General features: G+C 45.1%; 1 protein-coding gene across 3 annotated transcripts in view; it reads left to right on the forward strand.

Annotated features, from left to right (window-relative positions):
• rfx1a (regulatory factor X, 1a (influences HLA class II expression)) overlaps positions 1–18,050 on the forward strand; it is a 157,281-nt gene that overhangs the window by 33,441 nt on the left and 105,790 nt on the right. For all 3 annotated transcript variants that reach the window (XM_085971643.1, XM_085971644.1, XM_085971642.1), the window contains exon 2: positions 7,135–7,478. In XM_085971643.1, the coding sequence (XP_085827769.1) occupies positions 7,184–7,478 (295 nt within the window). In that variant the 5' untranslated portion in view covers positions 7,135–7,183. The remainder of the gene's footprint in view (positions 1–7,134; positions 7,479–18,050) is intronic.

Below are 18,050 nucleotides of genomic sequence, written 5' to 3' on the forward strand. Positions count from 1 at the left end.
TGGATCACTTACCTGGTGCTACCAGATTGCAGAACCGCTATCAGTGTTGCTAAGCCCGATGCCACCCCTGCCCCCAGTATTGCTAAACACCAGGTGCCTACCTCTTGCCTGTACATCTTCATACAATCTTGCTGTGAGGTAGGGATCAAAATTAAACATGTGGGTAAAGGCCATTCCATGGCAGTTTTTACAGAATAATGGACAGATCATAGCGTTTAATCCCCAAAGCCCCAATAAACATCCTGAATACCAGGTAATAAAATGAAATTGATTTATTCAGTCTGTAAATAAATGACCCTGCATTATTTGACATTTCACCCCTATTACTAAAAAATAGTTTATCCTCTGATTCATTGATAAATACTATGGAATATCTGCTAATACATGTATGTCTTTCAAAATGAATTTGTCTTAATCTGTCAATACAATTACTGTTGGCAAGTCAAATTGCAGGAAAATGCCTAAACTCCTGAGCAGTTATGGGTGATAATTTTTGGCAGTCCCAGTCAGCCTTTTCCCTCACCAGCTCTTTTAATTTGAATTGGCAGCATGTTTTAAAGTGCTGTGAGTGAAGGAAGTCTCCAGCTGGTTACTACAACAGCTGGTTGTACAGTCAGCAGTATCTCACTCACCAGCTCTGCTTCACATTAGAGTTGGAATTAAACTGCCAAGGAGTGGAGCGGAACACACGTTAAATCTGTAATAGCTGCTGGGTGCAAAACTGCTTGAACAGGCTTGCACTCAGTTCCACTCCGCTCATTAGATTTTAAACTCAAACTTTAATTTTGAACAATTTTGGTGAATGAACCGGTGTCAGCTGTATGATCAGCTATTCCAGTAAGCAGCTGGAAACCTCACTCTAACCGAGGCACACTACAGGAAACTTTGGTTTATCCGGAGGTTGTATGGCCGGAAACTTTGCTCTAACGGCAGAAATCAGCAGCCGTTTTAGTTAGTTTTTTTTTCTTCTCCTAGCATTCTGTTAACAGGCAGGCTCTGGAAAGCGTCTTTGTAGCTTAGCAACAGCTTCAGAGACGCTTCAAGGTACGGGCCGAGTGTTTACGAGCTGTTGCTGAGCAACAGTGTTTGTTGTCAAATACGGAGATTTTCATCTCCGTATGCTTCAACGTTGACTTTGCATGTCCGGCACTTTTGATAGATCGGCAACACGCCGGTCCCGTCGGTGCCGGATATCAGAACTTTTCCTGTATTAAAACGTGTTGTTGATTAAAATTGAAGTATAGGTGAGGGCAACACTGAAAGGGAAAGTTTCCCTATAGGATAAAAATCGTGATTTGTTGATTGAATGTTGCGCCACAATAAATCTCTAGCTTGCTTTATTATTGTTTAACTGCAAAAAAAATTTTGACACTTGCCATAACATGAGTCCCAGTAAGTATGCATGTGACCCCTACACGTGGTATTTTTACATAAACCATTGAACAGGTGGTGTGTTTATAAGAGTTTTCATTCTGGGTTGTGTTATTGTAACATGAAGGTCATGGTTTTGGGTACAACATGAGTAGAAGCCTTATTTCTGTCGACCTGTGGCTAAGATTTGCAGAGATCAGCTGTACTTTTTATGTACTTACCTGAGCCAGCAGCAAGGTTAGCTAACCATGAATTGGAGCTGTAGTATTAAATTATAGTGTATTTATACTGCATGTGCTTTGCTCTTCATCTCCTCCAAAAATTAACGTGCCTTTTTAAAAGTTTATTTATTCACAGCAATGCTGTATGTTGAAACACTAATATGGGGTACATAACAACATAAGAAATAGGAGCAGGAGTCGGCCATTTGGCCCTTCGAGCCTGCTCCCCCATTCAATAAGATCGACTGATCTTCTACCTCATCTCCACTTTCCTGCACTATCCCCATATCCCTTGATTCCCTTAATATTCAAAAATCTATCGATCTGTCTTGAATATACTCAACGACTGAGCCTCCACAGCCCTCTGGGGTACAGAATTCCAAAGATTCACCACCCTCTGAGTGAAGAAATTTCTCCTCATCTCAGTCCTAAATGGCCGACCCCTTATTCTGAGACTGTGACCCCTGGTTCTAGACTCCCCAGCCAGGGGAAAACATCCTCCCTGCATCTACCCTGTCAAACCCTGTAAGAATTTTGTACGTTTCAATGTGATCACCTCTCATTCTTCTAAACTCTAGAGAATATAGGCCTAGTCTACTCAATCTCTCCTCATAGGACAATCCCCCCATCCCAGGAATCAGTCTGGTGAACCTTCGTTGCACTCCCGCTATGGCAAGTATATCCTTCCTTAGGTAAGGAGACGAAAACTGTACACAATACTTCAGGTGTGGTCTCACCAGGGCCCTATATAATTGCAGGAAGACGTCTTTACTCTTATACTCAAATCCTCTTGTAATAAAGGCCAACATACCATACCATTTTGAAGAAGGGTTCGACCCGAAACGTCAACTTAAATTTCTCTCCACGGATGTTGCCTGATCTGCTGAGTTTTACAGCATTTTCTGTTGTTATTTCGGATTTCCAACATCTGCAGTATTTTGCTATCATACCATTTGCTTTCCTAATTGCTTGCTGTACCTGCATGTTAACTTTCAGTGATTCGTGTACAAGGACACCCAGGTCCCTCTGAACACCAACATTTCCCAATCTCTCACCATTTAAAAAATACTCTGTTTTTCTATTTTTCCTACCAAAGGGAATAACTTCACATTTCTCCACATTATATTCCATTTGCCATGTACTTGCCCATTCACTTAGCCTGTCTATATTCCCTTGACGCCTCTTTGCATCCTCCTCACAACTTACATTCATCAATAAACTTGGATATATTGCATTTGGTCCCCTCATCCAATTCATTGATATAGATTGTGAATAGCTGAGGCCCAAGCATTGATTCTTGCAGTAACCCACTAGTTACAGCCTGCCAACCCGAAAATGACCCGTTTATTCCTATTCTCTCTCTTCTGTCCATTAACCAATCCTCAATCCATGCTAGTATATTACCCCCAATCCCATGAGCCCTAATTTTGTTTCATACCCTCTTGTGTGGCACCTTATCGAATGCCTTCTGAAAATCCAAATGCACCACATCCACTGGTTCCTCCTTATCTATTCTGCTAGTTACAACCTCAAAAAACTAACAGATTTGTCAAACATGATTTCCCTTTCATAAATCCGTGTTGACTCTGCCCAATCCTATTATTATTGTCTAAGTGCCCTGTTACCACGTCCTTAATAATAGATTCTAGCATTTTCCCTACTACTGACGCCAGGCTAACTGATCTGTAGTTCTCCGTTTTCTCTCTCCCTCCTTTCTTAAATAGTGGGGTTATATTTGCTACCTCCCAATCTGCAGGAACCGTTCTAGAATCTATGGAATTTTGGAAAATGACAACCAATGCATCCATTATCTCTATAGCCACCTCTTTCAAAACCCTAGGATGTAGGCCATCAGGTCCAGGGGATTTATCTGCTTTCAGTCCCATTAATTTCTCCAGTGCTATTTTTTTTACCAATACTAATTTCTTTCAGTTCCTCATTAGACCCTTAGTTTTCCACTATTTCTGGGAAGTTTTTTGCATCTTCTTCCATGAAGACAGACACAAAGGGCTGGATTTTGCTACGGGGGCGGGTTGGAGGTGGGAAACCCACATTCGGGCTTGTTGTCCCGCCTCCATGGAGATGTGGCCAACCCACTGGATTTTCCTCTGATTGACCTTGTTGAGCCCGCCCTGTGGGCTCAGCAGGCCAATTAAGGGCCACCCGGCAACAGGTGACGTCAGAGATTGACATTTCATCTGTCAAAAGCTTTTGGCAAATGAAATATCAGTGTTTAACAGCTGTTTGAAGCTGTCAAGCACTGAAAAACTGCTAATTCAGCCTCCGTCCTTTCTCAGGATAACTTTAAAATCATTTTGCTGCAGAAACCAAGAAGCTGATTTTTTTTTTTTAAATCGGCGCTTCTGTGGTTCTTGCAGCCGACTCCCGACACCGGAATGCAGGACTCCTGTAAAAGGTAAGTAAAAGTAAGTTAAACTTATTTAAACACTTCAAACACTTGCAAAACACTTACCTTTGCACTCCTGCACCCCTCACTCACCTGAACACTGGGCATCTCGACCCCTCCAAGACCTCAGACCCACGTCCCGCCTCGAAAACTTTTCGTGGTTTGGAGCTGTCGGGAAGCCCACAAACCAGCAATAAAAATCGCGAATAGGCAAAAAACTACCTGTTAACTACCTGTTAACAGGCAGTTTAATTGCCTTTAATCCCTTCCCGCCTCTGGGAGTCGGGTTCCAGCACTTGTCGGCAACCCGACTCCTATGAAATTGACATGGAGGCGGGTTGGAGGCGGGATGGGGTCGGGACCCCCGGATCTCCGATTTTTATCGCCCGCAAGCCTCCAACCCGACTCCAGGGGCTTAGGAAAATCCAGCCCAAAGTATTTGTTTAATTTCTCTGCCATTTCCTTATTCCCCGATATTATTTCTCCTGTCTCAGCCAGTAAGGGACCCACGTTTACTTTTACTAATCTTTTCCTTTTTACATACCTATAGAAGCTTTTACAGTCTGTTTTTATGTCTCTTGCTAATTTACTCTCTATTTTCCCTTTCTTTATCAATTTCTTGTTGAATTCTAAAATCTTCCCAATCCTCAGGCTTACTACTCTTTTTGGCAACACCATAAGCCTTGTTAGCCACGGTTGAACCACTTTTCCTGTGGGGTTTTTGTGCTTTAAAGAAATGTATATTTGTTGTAAATTATGTATTAATTCTTTAAATGCTAGCCATTGCTTCTCTACCATCGTACCTTTTAATGTAGTTTCGCAATCTTCCTTAGCCAACTCGCCCCTCGTACCTACGTAATTTGCTTTGTTTAGATTTAAGACCCTAGATCCGGATTTAACTAAATCACTTTCAAACTCAATATAAAATTCTATCATATTATGGTCACAATCCAGAGATTATTATCTTTGAGGTTCCGCTTTTTAATTTGGATCCTAGTTCCTTAAACTCCCTCAGCAGAACCTTATTCCTAGTTCTACCTATGTCGTTGGTTCCTACGTGGACCACGACAACTGGATGCTCCCCCTCCCACTCCAAGTTCTTCTCCAGCCGCGAGGAGATGTCTTTAACCCTGGCACTGGGCAGGCAACACAACCTTCGGAACTCTCGGTCATGGCTGCAGAGAACAGTATCTATCCCCCTGACTATACTGTCCCCTACCACAACTACATTCCCTTTCACTCCCCCCACTTGAATGGCCTCCTGCGCTATGGTGCCATGGTCAGCTTGCTCATCCATCCTGCAGGCTTTTCCCTCATCCACACAGGCAGCAAGAACCTCATACCTGTTGGACAAGGGCAAAGGCTGAGGCTCCACCAGCACTGCACCTGGGGTCCCCTTACCTGCCTGAGTTGCAGTCACACCCTCCCATCCCTGACCACTAACCAGACCTGTACCGATACCTAACCTAAGGGGTGTGACTCCCTCCTGGAGCAAAGTGTCCAGGTAACTCTCCCCATCCCTGAGGCCCCGCAATGTCTGCACCTCAGACTCCTGCTCAAAAACTGAGCTGAAGTTCCTCAAGATGCAGGCACTTACTGCAAACGTGGTTGTCCGGGATCACAATGCTCTCCGCAAACTCCCACATGCTACAATTGCGGCACACCACCTGCACTGCCATCCCTATATGACCTTTTTTATTTAATTAAATTTAATTAAATTTGTAATTAGATAACTTAGTTTACAGTATAGTTTCTTGACTACTTACTTGATCTAGATTAAGTAAAGGGTACTCAAATTAAATATCTACCTATAACACAAATCACTACAAGTAGTGTAGGCAAAAAGCAGCAACTCCTTCTCCCTCTTCTCAGAAATTCCCACTCTTTCCAAATTCCCAAATAAAACGCTGTTCAAGTCCACTCCGTTTAATCCTGCTCTGTGTAGACCTCAAAAGATAAGCACAGGGTTCAGTCACTTCCTCTCTCATTTTACATACTTTACTGTGGGAGAGGCTGAGTGTAGACTATTATTATTTGTAGGAATGAAAAAGAAAAGAAAGACTTGCAATTATATAGCGCCTTTCATGACCACCAGACGTCCTAAAGCGCCTTACAGCCAATGAAGTACTTTTTGAAGTGTAGTCACTATTGTAATGTAGGAAACGCAGCAGATGAATAGCAATGTGATATTGACCAAATCATCTGTTTAGTGCTGTTGGTTGAGGGGTAAATATTGGCCAGGACACCGGGGAAAACTCCCCCACTCTTCTTCAAGATAGCACCATGGGATCTTGTGTGTCCACCTGAGAGCAGATGGAGCCTCGGTTTAACGTCTCATCTGAAAGACGGCACCTCCGACAGTGCGGCACTGGAGTTTTTTGTGCTCAAGTGTCTGGATTGGGACTTGATCCCACAACCTTCTGCCTCAGAGGACAGAGTGCTACCCACTGAGTCACGCCTGACAATCGAATGGAGGGAAATTGACCCGAGAGTAATCCCTGGGCTGCTTTGTTGCCTCCTGTTGGGTGGTTGAAATGCCTCTGAAGGAGACCAGTAAGCAAGTTACCCACTTGCCCCTTCAGGGACAGGTGCTATGTGGCTAGGAGACAGCAAAGAAGAAAAAAATAGCAAAAATCAGAGGGTGAGCATGCTTTTAAAAAAATATTTCCTTTCCACCTCTTCTCCCATTTTTTGCCCCTTTAGGTCCCAACTACTGCCACCCACATTTCTTCCTTCAGATGGGAGAACAGGAGCATTTGGTCCATTGCCTTAATCAGCTGATAGAGGTGCAATTCTGCAGAGCAAGACTGGTTTAACTAATTTATCCTGTGACCGACTACAGATCATAGCAATTCTTTCTGATCAAAGCGTGCGGCAATTGTAGATTGCATTAATTAACTCGATGCCTTCTTTTTCAGCATGGATTGCTCAATCATAAACCATATCCATTGTGCATAGATGGGTTCAAACACATGTGCCAACTTAAATTTTAAATATGGTAGGGTTCGCACAACATTGCCATTGCTATTGTTAAAACATAATGCAGGATGGTAGTGAGAATGAGCTGATGGCAGCCAATCAGATTGCGGAGTTTTGATAAATTATCTGCTGTTTTTTCTTTTCTTGTTTTCTTAGTGGACAAAGTGGAGAGTGCCATTTAACACTACCACCTGCAGAGGTTGGTATGGCAACACAGGCCTACGTTACAGAACTCCCACCAGCTCAGCAACAGCCTCAACAGCAGCAACAGCCTCAACAGCAACAGCAGCAACAACCAACCCAGCAACAGTATGTCGCGGACCTGCAGACTGCTGCACAACCATCACAGCAACAACAACAACAGCAGCAGCAGCAGACACCACCATCCCAGAAACAGTATGTCAGTGAGCTACAGGTATCGCAGCAACAGCAACAACAGCCTTCTGCCCAGTTGTCACCAGTAACCGCACCACAGCAGTACATTGTGGTTACAGTGTCAGGTGAGTACAGCATACGACATGTACAATAAATAGCTGTGGGTAATCTATTACCCGTTGGTGCCTCACTGCAATTATCCAAGGGAAATGTCGTAAGTGTGCTGTCCTTGTTATTGCTGTCTCTGGCTGTATAACTGTTCTCTGTTTTAAAGCTAATAATTATACCCTCTCGTATACCCTCAGAAGGGTGGAAGACTCCTTCAATCTGAACCTTAGGACCTATTTTTCACGAGATTAGGGTCTGCAAAAAACATTAGTATCAGACCTGTGGGACCAGCCGAGTAAGTCATAGTGCTACAGAATTCTTTTTTAACCAAAGGGGCATTTCACTATTTCTATTGCTCACACAGGACTTTTAGGGGTAGAGGCTTGTAGCTACATCATGACAGTAGAGTCTCACTGGGGGAAATGATCCTGTGTGCCTGAACAGTTTAACATTGTCAAGTATTTGACCAGCACAGTCAAACAAAAAAAACTGACGAGATTTTGTACATTGGTCTACATTATTCAAGGATTGGTGAGTATTATTTTATTGTTACTGAGAGAATATTAAACTCTCATTGCTTCTGTAAACTTAAAAAAAGCGTTCAGAAAAATTTCATTTAATTGCCAATATTAGCAATTTGACAGACAAAAAGAGTAAATTAAGACTGCAGCTCCTATAATTAGAAAATAAAGTGATCTGGCAGCTAGCAGGTGATCCTTTAATCTACAATTAGTCCCAGAAGACAGCTGGAACTAAGTAAGATGGCAGCTGTAGCAAAACTACATTTACCTGTTTGTTGCATATTGTGGGAACCATTATGCCATGTTTGACAGATATTTGGGCTTCACAGTCAATAGGTCAGTGACAGCTACGTTGATTTATTTTACTGTCTGTTTCCACAAGCTTTTAAGAGTTCTCTCAGGAAGATGTTGCTTCTACCCCAGTTATATCAATAGAGGCTTTGATCACCCAGCTTCCTAAATTAAGGAGGTTTACATGTCATTTAATACACAATGGAATTACAGTAAATGTGAAATTGTCATTACTGAGAATGATTCAACTTTTATATATACTCTTTAGCAATTTGAACTCTGAACTACCAAAGTACCATAACAAACGGCATCAGCAACTGCTGCTAAAACTGCCTCAGGCCTTTGCATGTCTTTCCTTATTTTTGTGCCTCATTCACTTTTTTTCTATAATATCCTGATGATACATCAATAAATAGTTTTGCTGAATCCTGTTCTTGTTTTTGCTTTGGAGCTCTGAGTCATAATATTTCACAACTGGGAATGGAGTTAAGAACTTCAGACAAATATCTGTTTAAATGACCTCTAAGTGTTTATTTGTCATGTATTGTCTGGGCATCTTGAACTCCTTGATCTGTATCTAAAAGAGCCAAGAGCTTATAGAATTTTATTAAAGAAAAAGACATGCTTAATGAGGTTGGTTAGCCTTTGATTTTATTTGCTCAGACCAAGTTATCAGGTGGAGAAAGTACATTATTAGCACATCTTTGGTTAGATATGCACTTGACATCTTTGGTTCATGTCAGCTCTTGATTAACAAAGTCTCATATTTAGCAAAACTGAAATTGTGACTTGTTGCTTAAAAGGGGAAAAAAATGTAGCTGGAGTACTTTTTGTTCAAAGTATATTGAAAATGATACATATGTATTTTAGATTTTTTTTTTTTTAAAAAGGCCAATTTTCTGACTTCCACAGAGAGCTGCTGGGTTGGGCCTTCCCTTTTGCCAGGCAAGAGACTTCACTGTCAGGAGCAACCTTGTGTGTCCTGGAGCAGCTCCTTTGATTTGTGGCTGCAGCTTTGGAATGGTCTGAGAGCTCATTTGGAGCTGCTGGACTCTTGAGATACCTAGGGGAATGCACAGCACCTGTTGTGCTACAGATTAACCTTTCTCGGTCAGTTCTGAAATTTAATATTGTTGGACTAGAAAATGGTATTTTGGTTTAGTTTTCCTGGTCAATGTTCAAGGTACAGGAAACTTTTTTTTTTATCCGGCACCGATGGGACCGACGTGGTGCCGGTTCATCAAAAATTCCGGATAACCGAGCGCTATAGTAAAAGATAGGGAGAGCTGAGAGCTTAGCAACAGGTTCAGAACAATGGCCACAAGTTGCAAGTATCTCTGTAGCTTAGCAACAGCTGCAGCCACACCCTTGCACAGCAACAGATCGATGAAGGCAAGTAATATGAAGTATGAACCTACTCCTGAATTTTGCCGGTTAACCGAGATTTCCGGTTATTTAGGTGCCGGTAAATCGAAAGTTTCCTGTACTTGCAAAATATTGTTGTTGAGCGCCACAATGCAAATGAGAAATTGAATTGTTCGGTATGTACCTGTATATTGGCTTGATTTGAGTTGCAACTTGGACAAGCAGAATACTGGAGTTTGAATACAAAAAAGAAAATACTGCAGATGCTGGAAATCTGAAATAAAAACAGAAAATGCTGGAGATACTCAGCAGGTCAGGCAGCATCTGTGAAGAGAGAAACAGAGTTAACGTTCCAGGTCGATGACAGTTCTGACGAAAGGTCATCGACCTGAAACGTTAACTCTTGTTTCTCTCTTCACAGATGCTGCCTGACCTGCTGAGTATCTCCAGCATTTTCTGTTTTTATTACTGGAGTTTGAATATTGTCTAGTTATTGACCCATGAAAAGATACATGCACCTTTTCAGATTTTTCCTACCCCCTGTATGACAGCCATTGCAAACTTAAAGGGAAGGATTTATAATATTAGTTTACCACCAGGAATAACTTTTTATAGCATTGGCAGCTTTGCTACAGCTCTAAGTACAGCTTGGAATGAGACCAACCTGATCATAGAATGATACAGCATTCTATTCAGCCCATTGTGCCTCTGCCGGCTCTTTGGTAGAGCTATCCAATTTGTAAAGTCTGTGTGTTATATGGCGAATTAATACACAGACTACAAGAGTAACTTTAACAGGACTTTACTATTCGAAGGTCAGGGCGAATCTGCCCAATAAATCCTTACACAGCACTTATATACCGGTGTGGTCACCACCGGTATTACAGTATACAGTAGCCAAGATAAAGTAGTGCAACCCTTAAAATAGTTCTCTTAAAGGTGGAACGTTACATAACCTAAAAAGGGAGGATTGTAGTGTAACAGTATATATATATATTCCCATTAATATAACATCATAACATATATACAACTTTATGTAAAACAGTTCACAGATTCAGTCTCTCTGGAGGCTTCCTGACTCTGTCCGGATAACGCCTCGGTGGTGTAGTAGTTTTCGGTGGTGTAGTAGGTTCTTCTGGCAAGGTCGATTCTGCTTGAAGGACAGTGTCAGGTTCATCTGATTCCAGTATTACCGGATCGGAGGTAGATGCTCTGGGTATCTCTGCTTCAACATTAGGCGTATAGAGTTGTGGAGTAGGTTGGCCCTTTGTGGATGACTCTATGATCTGGTCAACATGGCGCCTTATTATGCTTTCACCAATGTCCACGGTATACATCAGCGGTCCTAGCCTTTTTCCAATAGTTCCAGGCTGCCATTTCTCGGTACGGTAGTCCCGGGCCAAAACTTGTTGACCTATCTGGAAGGTTCTAGTTGGCCTTTCATTCATGCCTTGAAATTGCCGGTTCTCTACGTCCCTTCTGACGTTTGGCTTAATCAAATCCAGCCGGCATCTTAGTCTTCTATTGAAAAACATCATGGCGGGAGTTTGGTTTGTGACCGCATGTGTTGCATTCCTGTACGCCAACAAGAAGTTATCTACCTTATGTTGTAGATTTATGTCTTCATTACCCATGGCCTTTATGGCCTTCTTGAAGGTCTGGACAAACCGTTCAGCTAATCCATTGGTGGCGGGATGGTATGGGGCGGACGTGTAGTGCTTAACCCCATTGCTTTTTAAGAACTTCCTGAATTCTTCGGACACAAATTGCGGTCCATTATCAGAACAGATCTGTTCCGGCAGCCCATTCCTGGCAAATATGGTCCTTAATACTGTGATGGTTTTTTCCGTGGTGGTGGAGGACATCTTTATTACCTCCGGCCACTTGGAGTGTGCATCCACCGCGATTAAAAACATTGAGTCCATAAATGGACCAGCAAAGTCGATATGTACCCTTTGCCATGGAGATGAGGGCCACTCCCATGGATGCAGAGGAGCTTGTGGTGGGGCGTTTTGGACCTTCTGGCATCCTAGACAGCTCTTGGTTATTTCTTCGATGTCTCCATCAATACCCAGCCACCACACAAACGCTCTGGCTAGGTTCTTCATTTTCACTCCACCCAGATGCCCCTCGTGAAGCTCCTTTAGCACTTTATGCTGGAGTTTGGGTGGAATCACCACTCTAGATCCACACATCAAGGTTCCTCGGCACACTGACAGCTGTTCTCTTCTTTGCGAAAATGCTGGCAACATTGGTTCGCCATGTGCTGGCCATCCCTCCACCGTTAAATCGTAGACTCGTGAGAGAGTCGGGTCATTTCTTGTTTCCTTTTCGATCATAGTATTTGTTACTGGTAGACATTCCACTATGGTTGAGTGGAACATCTCCACTGGGTCCACTGTAGTCGCCTCTTCTACCACTGGCAACGGTAGGCGCAATAACCCATCAGCATTTCCATGCTGTTTGGACCTTTTGTATTCGATGTCATATTGGTGTGCCCCTAGTAAAACGGACCACCTCTGTAGCCTTTGCGCTGTCATAGTGGAAACGGCCTTGTTAGGGTTGAATATGGATACCAACGGCTGGTGGTCTGTCAGCAATGTAAACTTCTTGCCCTGCAGGTAATGATTGAATTTCTTTACTCCCCACACAAGGCTGAGAGCCTCCCTATCTATCTGAGCATAATTGCGCTCAGCGGAGGTCAATGATCGGGATGCAAATGCGACTGGCCTTTCCGAGCCATTTGGCAACTTGTGTGAGAGTACTGCTCCAATACCATAAGGGGAAGTATCACAAGCTAGACGAAGAGGTAGCGTTGGATTGAAGTGAGCCAACACTTCCTCAGAGGTGATCAATGCCTTGCTTTTGCGAAAGGCCTTCTTACAGTCCTCGCTCCACTTCCATGGTACTTCTTTCCGCAACAGAGCATTCAGCGGGTGCAGCACCGTGGATAGATTTGGCAGAAACTTATGGTAATAGTTAATCAACCCCAGAAACGACCTCAACTGTGATACATTTTCCGGAGCGGGGGCCTTCACGACAGCTTCGATCTTGTCAGGTGACTTGTGCAGCCCCTCTTGGTCAATGACATGACCACAGTACGGGATCCGTTTCTGGAAGAACTCACATTTCTGGCGGTTAGCTCGAAGGCCATATTCCTTCAACCTGGTGAGCACCAGTTTCAAATTTGTGAGGTGTTCCTCCTCGTCCTCTCCCGTAATCAGTATATCGTCCAAGTAACACCGAGTGCTTGGAATACCCTGTAAGACCTGCTCCATGGCCCTCTGCCAAATTGCTGGAGCCGAAGCCACTCCAAAAACCAGTCTATTATATCGATACAAGCCTCTGTGCGTGTTGATTGTGAGATACTGGCGCGACTCTTCCTCGACTTCCATCTGTAAGTATGCTTGCGCCAGGTCTATCTTGGTGAAGTGTTTCCCGCCAGACAATGAAGCAAAGATATCCTCAATCCGTGGAAGCGGGTATTGTACCGTGTGAAGCACTGGATTAACTGTGATCTTGAAGTCTCCGCAGATGCGGACCTTTCCCGGTCCCCCTGGCTTGTTACTCGACGAAGGCTTCATGACGGGAACAATGGGCGTGGCCCACTCACTCCAGTCCACCTTAGACAGTACCCCTGAACGTTCAAGCTCTTCCAGTTCTGCCTCCACAGCAGGTCGTATCGCGTAAGGTACCGATCTGGCTTTGAAAAACTTTGGGCTTGCATGTTCTGCAATCTTGATTTTTGCCTTAATTCCTCTCAGTATTCCCAGTCCCTGCTGGAATACCTCTTTAGCCTCGTCCAATATTCTGGACAATCGTTCAGGTTTGACATCTTTCTTTCCGGAATCTACCGTCATTGTGTTTAGGGAGTGCCAGTCTATCTTTATTTTCCTGATCCACTCCCGCCCCAGAAGTGGTGGACCTCCCTCGGGTAGTACATATATGTCCATTCCTTGGTGGTGTTTGCCCTTGTGTCTCACCTTGACTTTTATCTTCCCGATGGGGTATACTTTATGCCCCGTGTATGTCTGCAATACTATCTCTGTATCCCGTAGGGGAATATGTTTGAATAACTTTTTGTAATCTTGCTTATTCATGACCGTCAACGCCGATCCAGTGTCCACTTCCATCTTCACTTGGACTTTTGCAATCTGTAGTGTGACCCAGATAGTTTGTCGGTCAGTTTCCTTACTCACATTGTGAATCCTCAGACTACCCAGTTCCTTGCTGTTGGAGTCTGAATCCGAATTCTGTTCATCTGAACTCTTCACAGTCACCTTATGTACCTTTCTGTACTTCTTCTGCGGTGACTTATTGTTGCTGGTCTTCTTTCCTGACCGGCATACTTTAGCAATGTGACCAAGCTTGCCACATTTTCTACATTCCTGGTTTTTAAACCAGCATTGGTTCTGGTCGTGTGTTGTCTTCCCACAACGATAACATTTCGTTGTACCCGAAGTCATTTGATCCACGCTGAGTACCGCTGTCTTCAGCTGCATTTCCGCCGTGCCTCTCGCTGCGGCTTCGTGCGATGCTGCAATAAGGACAGCCTTATCAAGTGTAAGATCGTTCTCTTCGAGCAGTCGCTTTTGTGTTTCTTCCTTCGACATCCCACACACGAACTTGTCTCTCAGTGCCTCTGTCAGATTTTCCCCAAACTGACAGTATTTTGCTAGCCTACTCAGTTCAACCAAGTACTCCGCGTTGCTTTCCTCTTTTAGTTGCGTTCTCACGTAAAATTTAGATCGTTCCGCTAACATCAGCGGTGTGGGGTTCAAATGACCCTTCAGGACAGCAACAATATTAGCGAAAGACTGATCCGCCGGTTTAGCTGGTGATAGAAGATGCTTCAATAGCCCGTATGTCTTCGCACCCATTGAGTTTAGTAAGGTTAGAGCTTTATCATAATTTGCTATCTTATTGACCTTACAATATATCTCGATGCGTTCTACATACGTGGCCCAATCTTCCACATCAGAATCGAAATCGTTGATGTTACCACGCTTAGGCATCTTCACAATCTTTCTGAGAACAACAACAAAATTTTTCTTTACTTTTTTAACTTTTTTTTTTCCAAAAATGGCGGTTTCCCGCGCTTATCTTCTTCCCCGCCTCCGAGGATGGCGGTTTCCCGCGCTTGTCTTCCTCTGGCGGGGGGTAAGCTTTGCCCTCGGGCGACGACCGCTGGCTTTCGGGTTTCGCAGCCTGCGCGCCGGCTTCAGTTTATTCTGAAGCTCTCCCGCTCGCTCGGGCTCTGTCTCTCCCTCAGCGGCTTTCAATCGCACCTCCCCAGCCCTCTCGCAGTCCGGTCCTTTCCTCCCCGGCTGCGGCTGAGTTCTCCGCGGTTTTATTTATTTATTTCTTCCCACGCCTTACGATCCCGGTCGCAGCGCCTCGCGGCCTCGGTAGCTGCCCGGCCTTTTTCGCCGGTCGCGGTCGAGCTGTCTCCCGACGCTGTTGCGTCTCCCAGCCCGCTTGTAGCCCGGTCTCTCACACCGGCTGCGTTCCCGCTTGTAGCCCGGTCTCTCACACCGGCTGCGTTCCCGCTTGTACCGCGGCTTCCGTGCCCTATGCTGCCCCAGTCTCAGCGTCTCTGGCCCTGACTTCTGTCCGGCTCCTTTCCCCCGACCGTGGTCGAGTTCACCGCCCTTATCCTCCGTTTCTTTTTATTTTCCCCCTACTCACAGTCAACGTGGCCAACTTGCTTCTCGTGGCTGATCGGCTCACTCACCACCGTGGCAGAAGGGACGATCACTGCCTGTTGCTGATGGAAGGCTTCGTGTTTGAATTCTTCCTTCTTCCTTGCTCTGCAGACTCGAGTCTTCTCTCAGCAGAACGACGAGGGCGGATGCCTCTTCTCGACGCTCGTTAACTGCTTCGGATGTATCGCTGCCGCAGGGTAAGATCGAACTCGTCGCCACTGTAAAGTCTGTGTGTTATATGGCGAATTAATACACAGACTACAAGAGTAACTTTAACAGGACTTTACTATTCGAAGGTCAGGGCGAATCTGCCCAATAAATCCTTACACAGCACTTATATACCGGTGTGGTCACCACCGGTATTACAGTATACAGTAGCCAAGATAAAGTAGTGCAACCCTTAAAATAGTTCTCTTAAAGGTGGAACGTTACATACACTACACAATTAGTCCCTCTTCCCTGTCCTTTCCCCATAGCCCTGCAATTTCTTCCCCTTCAAGTATTTATCCAATTCCCTTTCGAAAAATATTATTGAATCTGCTTCCACCACCCTTTCAGCCAGTGCATTCCAGCTCATAGCAACTCACTGCGTAAATACTTTTCTCCACGCCTCTGTTTTTTTGCCAATTACCTTAAATCTGTGTCCTCTGGTTACCGACCCTCCTGCCACTGGAAACAGTTTCTCCTTATTTACTCTATCAAAACACTTCATTATTTTGAACACCTCTAGTAAATCTCCCCTTAACCGTCTCTGCTCTAAGGAGAACAACCTCAGCTTCTCTAGTCTCTCCACATAACTGAAGTCCCGCATTCCTGGTACCATTTTAATAAATCTCCTCTGCACCCTCTGTAAGGCCTTGGCATCCTTCCTAACGTGTGGTACCCAGAACTGGGCACAATACTGCAACTGGGGCCTAACCAATATTTATAAAGGTTTAGCATAACATCTTTGCTTTTGTCTTGGATTATTGTCTCTAAAAGTTTCCCCACCACCAACATTGGGCTGACTGCCCTGTAGTTGCTGGATTTACCTCTCCCCCCCTTTTTTGAACGGGGTGTAACATTTGCAGTCCTCTGGCACCGCTCTCATATCTAAGGAGGATGGGAAGATTGTGGCGAGAGCCTCTGCTATCTCCACTCTTACTTCCCTCAGCAACCTAGGATGCATCCCATTCGGAATGGGTTGTTTTTCTACTTTGAGGGCTGCCAACCTTTTAAACCTCTTTATTTTTATCCTATCCAATTTCTCTACTACCTCCTGCTTTACTGTGATATTAGCAGCATCCTCTTCTATAGGAAGGCAGATCAAAGTACTCATTTAGCACCTCGGCCTTGCCCTCTGCCTGCACAAGATGATCTGAGTACTTTAAAAAGAGCAGGAGCAGAGAGCCAGAGCGGCAGAGTACTTTAAAAAGAGCGGACCTAATTGGAGACACCAGAGGTGGCGGCGGGACCTTCCACGATTTCCAAAAAATAAGTGTGACGTGACAGGGCAGCAGTACAGTCTGAGTGAGCGGACCTGCGGGAGGAACGGAGTCGGAGACCGGGAATAAAGGCAGCGCGGAGCAGAGGCCTGGGAGTCTGAGTGAGCGGACCTGCGCGAGGAACGGAGTCGGAGATCGGGGATAAAGGCAGCGCGGAGCAGAGGCCTGGGAGTCTGAGTGAGCGGACCTGCGCGAGGAACGGAGTCGGAGACTGGGGATAAAGGCAGCGCAGAGCAGAGGCCTGGGAGTCTGAGTGAGCGGACCTGCGGGAGGAACGGAGTCGGAGACCGGGGATAAAGGCAGCGCAGAGCAGAAGCCTGGGAGTCAGAGTGAGCGGACCTGCGCGAGGAACGGAGTCGGAGACTGGGGATAAAGGCAACGCGGAGCAGAGGCCTGGGAGTCAGAGTGAGCAGACTACCTGCGAGGGAGACAGTTGGCAAGCAACACAACGAAGGAGTGGTGTCAGAATTCAAAGGTGTCGCTGGCACAAGGGAGCTGAGAGGTGAGTATAGGTGGTAAGTTTTTTTTTGTTCTGTTTTGAGTATATTTCTGTTAAGTAGTTCATAGCCTATCTAATAAAGGGAAGTGCTGATTGGTGGGTAGCTGTTGAGTGTTTCTTGTTAAGTTTTAAGTTTATTTCTGCCAAATTACCTCCATAGTCTGGTAAATAGAGGCATGGCAGGCCACCTCAGTCCAGTGATTTGCACATACTGTGCCATGTGGGAAATCCTGGACTCTTCTTGTGGCCTGGACGACCACATGTGCAGGAAGTGTCGCCAACTGCAGCAACTCGAGCTCCGGGCTTTGGAGCTTGAACGGCAGCTGGAGTCACTACAGTGCATCCGCGAGGCTGAGAAATACTTGGAAAGCAAGTTTCTAGAAGTGGTCATCCCGCAGCCTCAGAGTGTGCAGGCAGAGAGGGAATAGGTGACCACCAGACAGAGAAGGAGGACCAGGTAGGTAGGGCAGGAATCCCCAGAGTGCATCTCGCTGGCTAACCAGTTCACAGTTCTGGAAACTGGTGGGGCTGATAGCTCCTCTGGGGAGAGCAGCCAGAGCCAATGCCACGGCACCACGGGAGGTTCAGCTGCACGGGGGGGGGGGGTGGGTGGAGGAAGAAAAGTGGAAGAGCAATAGTGATAGGGGATTCATTGGTTTGGGGAACAGATAGGCGTTTCTGTGGATGCAGATGTGACTCCAGGATGGTATGTTGCCTCCCTGGT

Source organism: Somniosus microcephalus, chromosome 31 (genome assembly GCF_052327205.1).
Source record: "Somniosus microcephalus isolate GS21.2 chromosome 31, FLI_Smic_1.0, whole genome shotgun sequence".
In the NCBI taxonomy this organism is placed as follows: domain Eukaryota; kingdom Metazoa; phylum Chordata; class Chondrichthyes; order Squaliformes; family Somniosidae; genus Somniosus; species Somniosus microcephalus.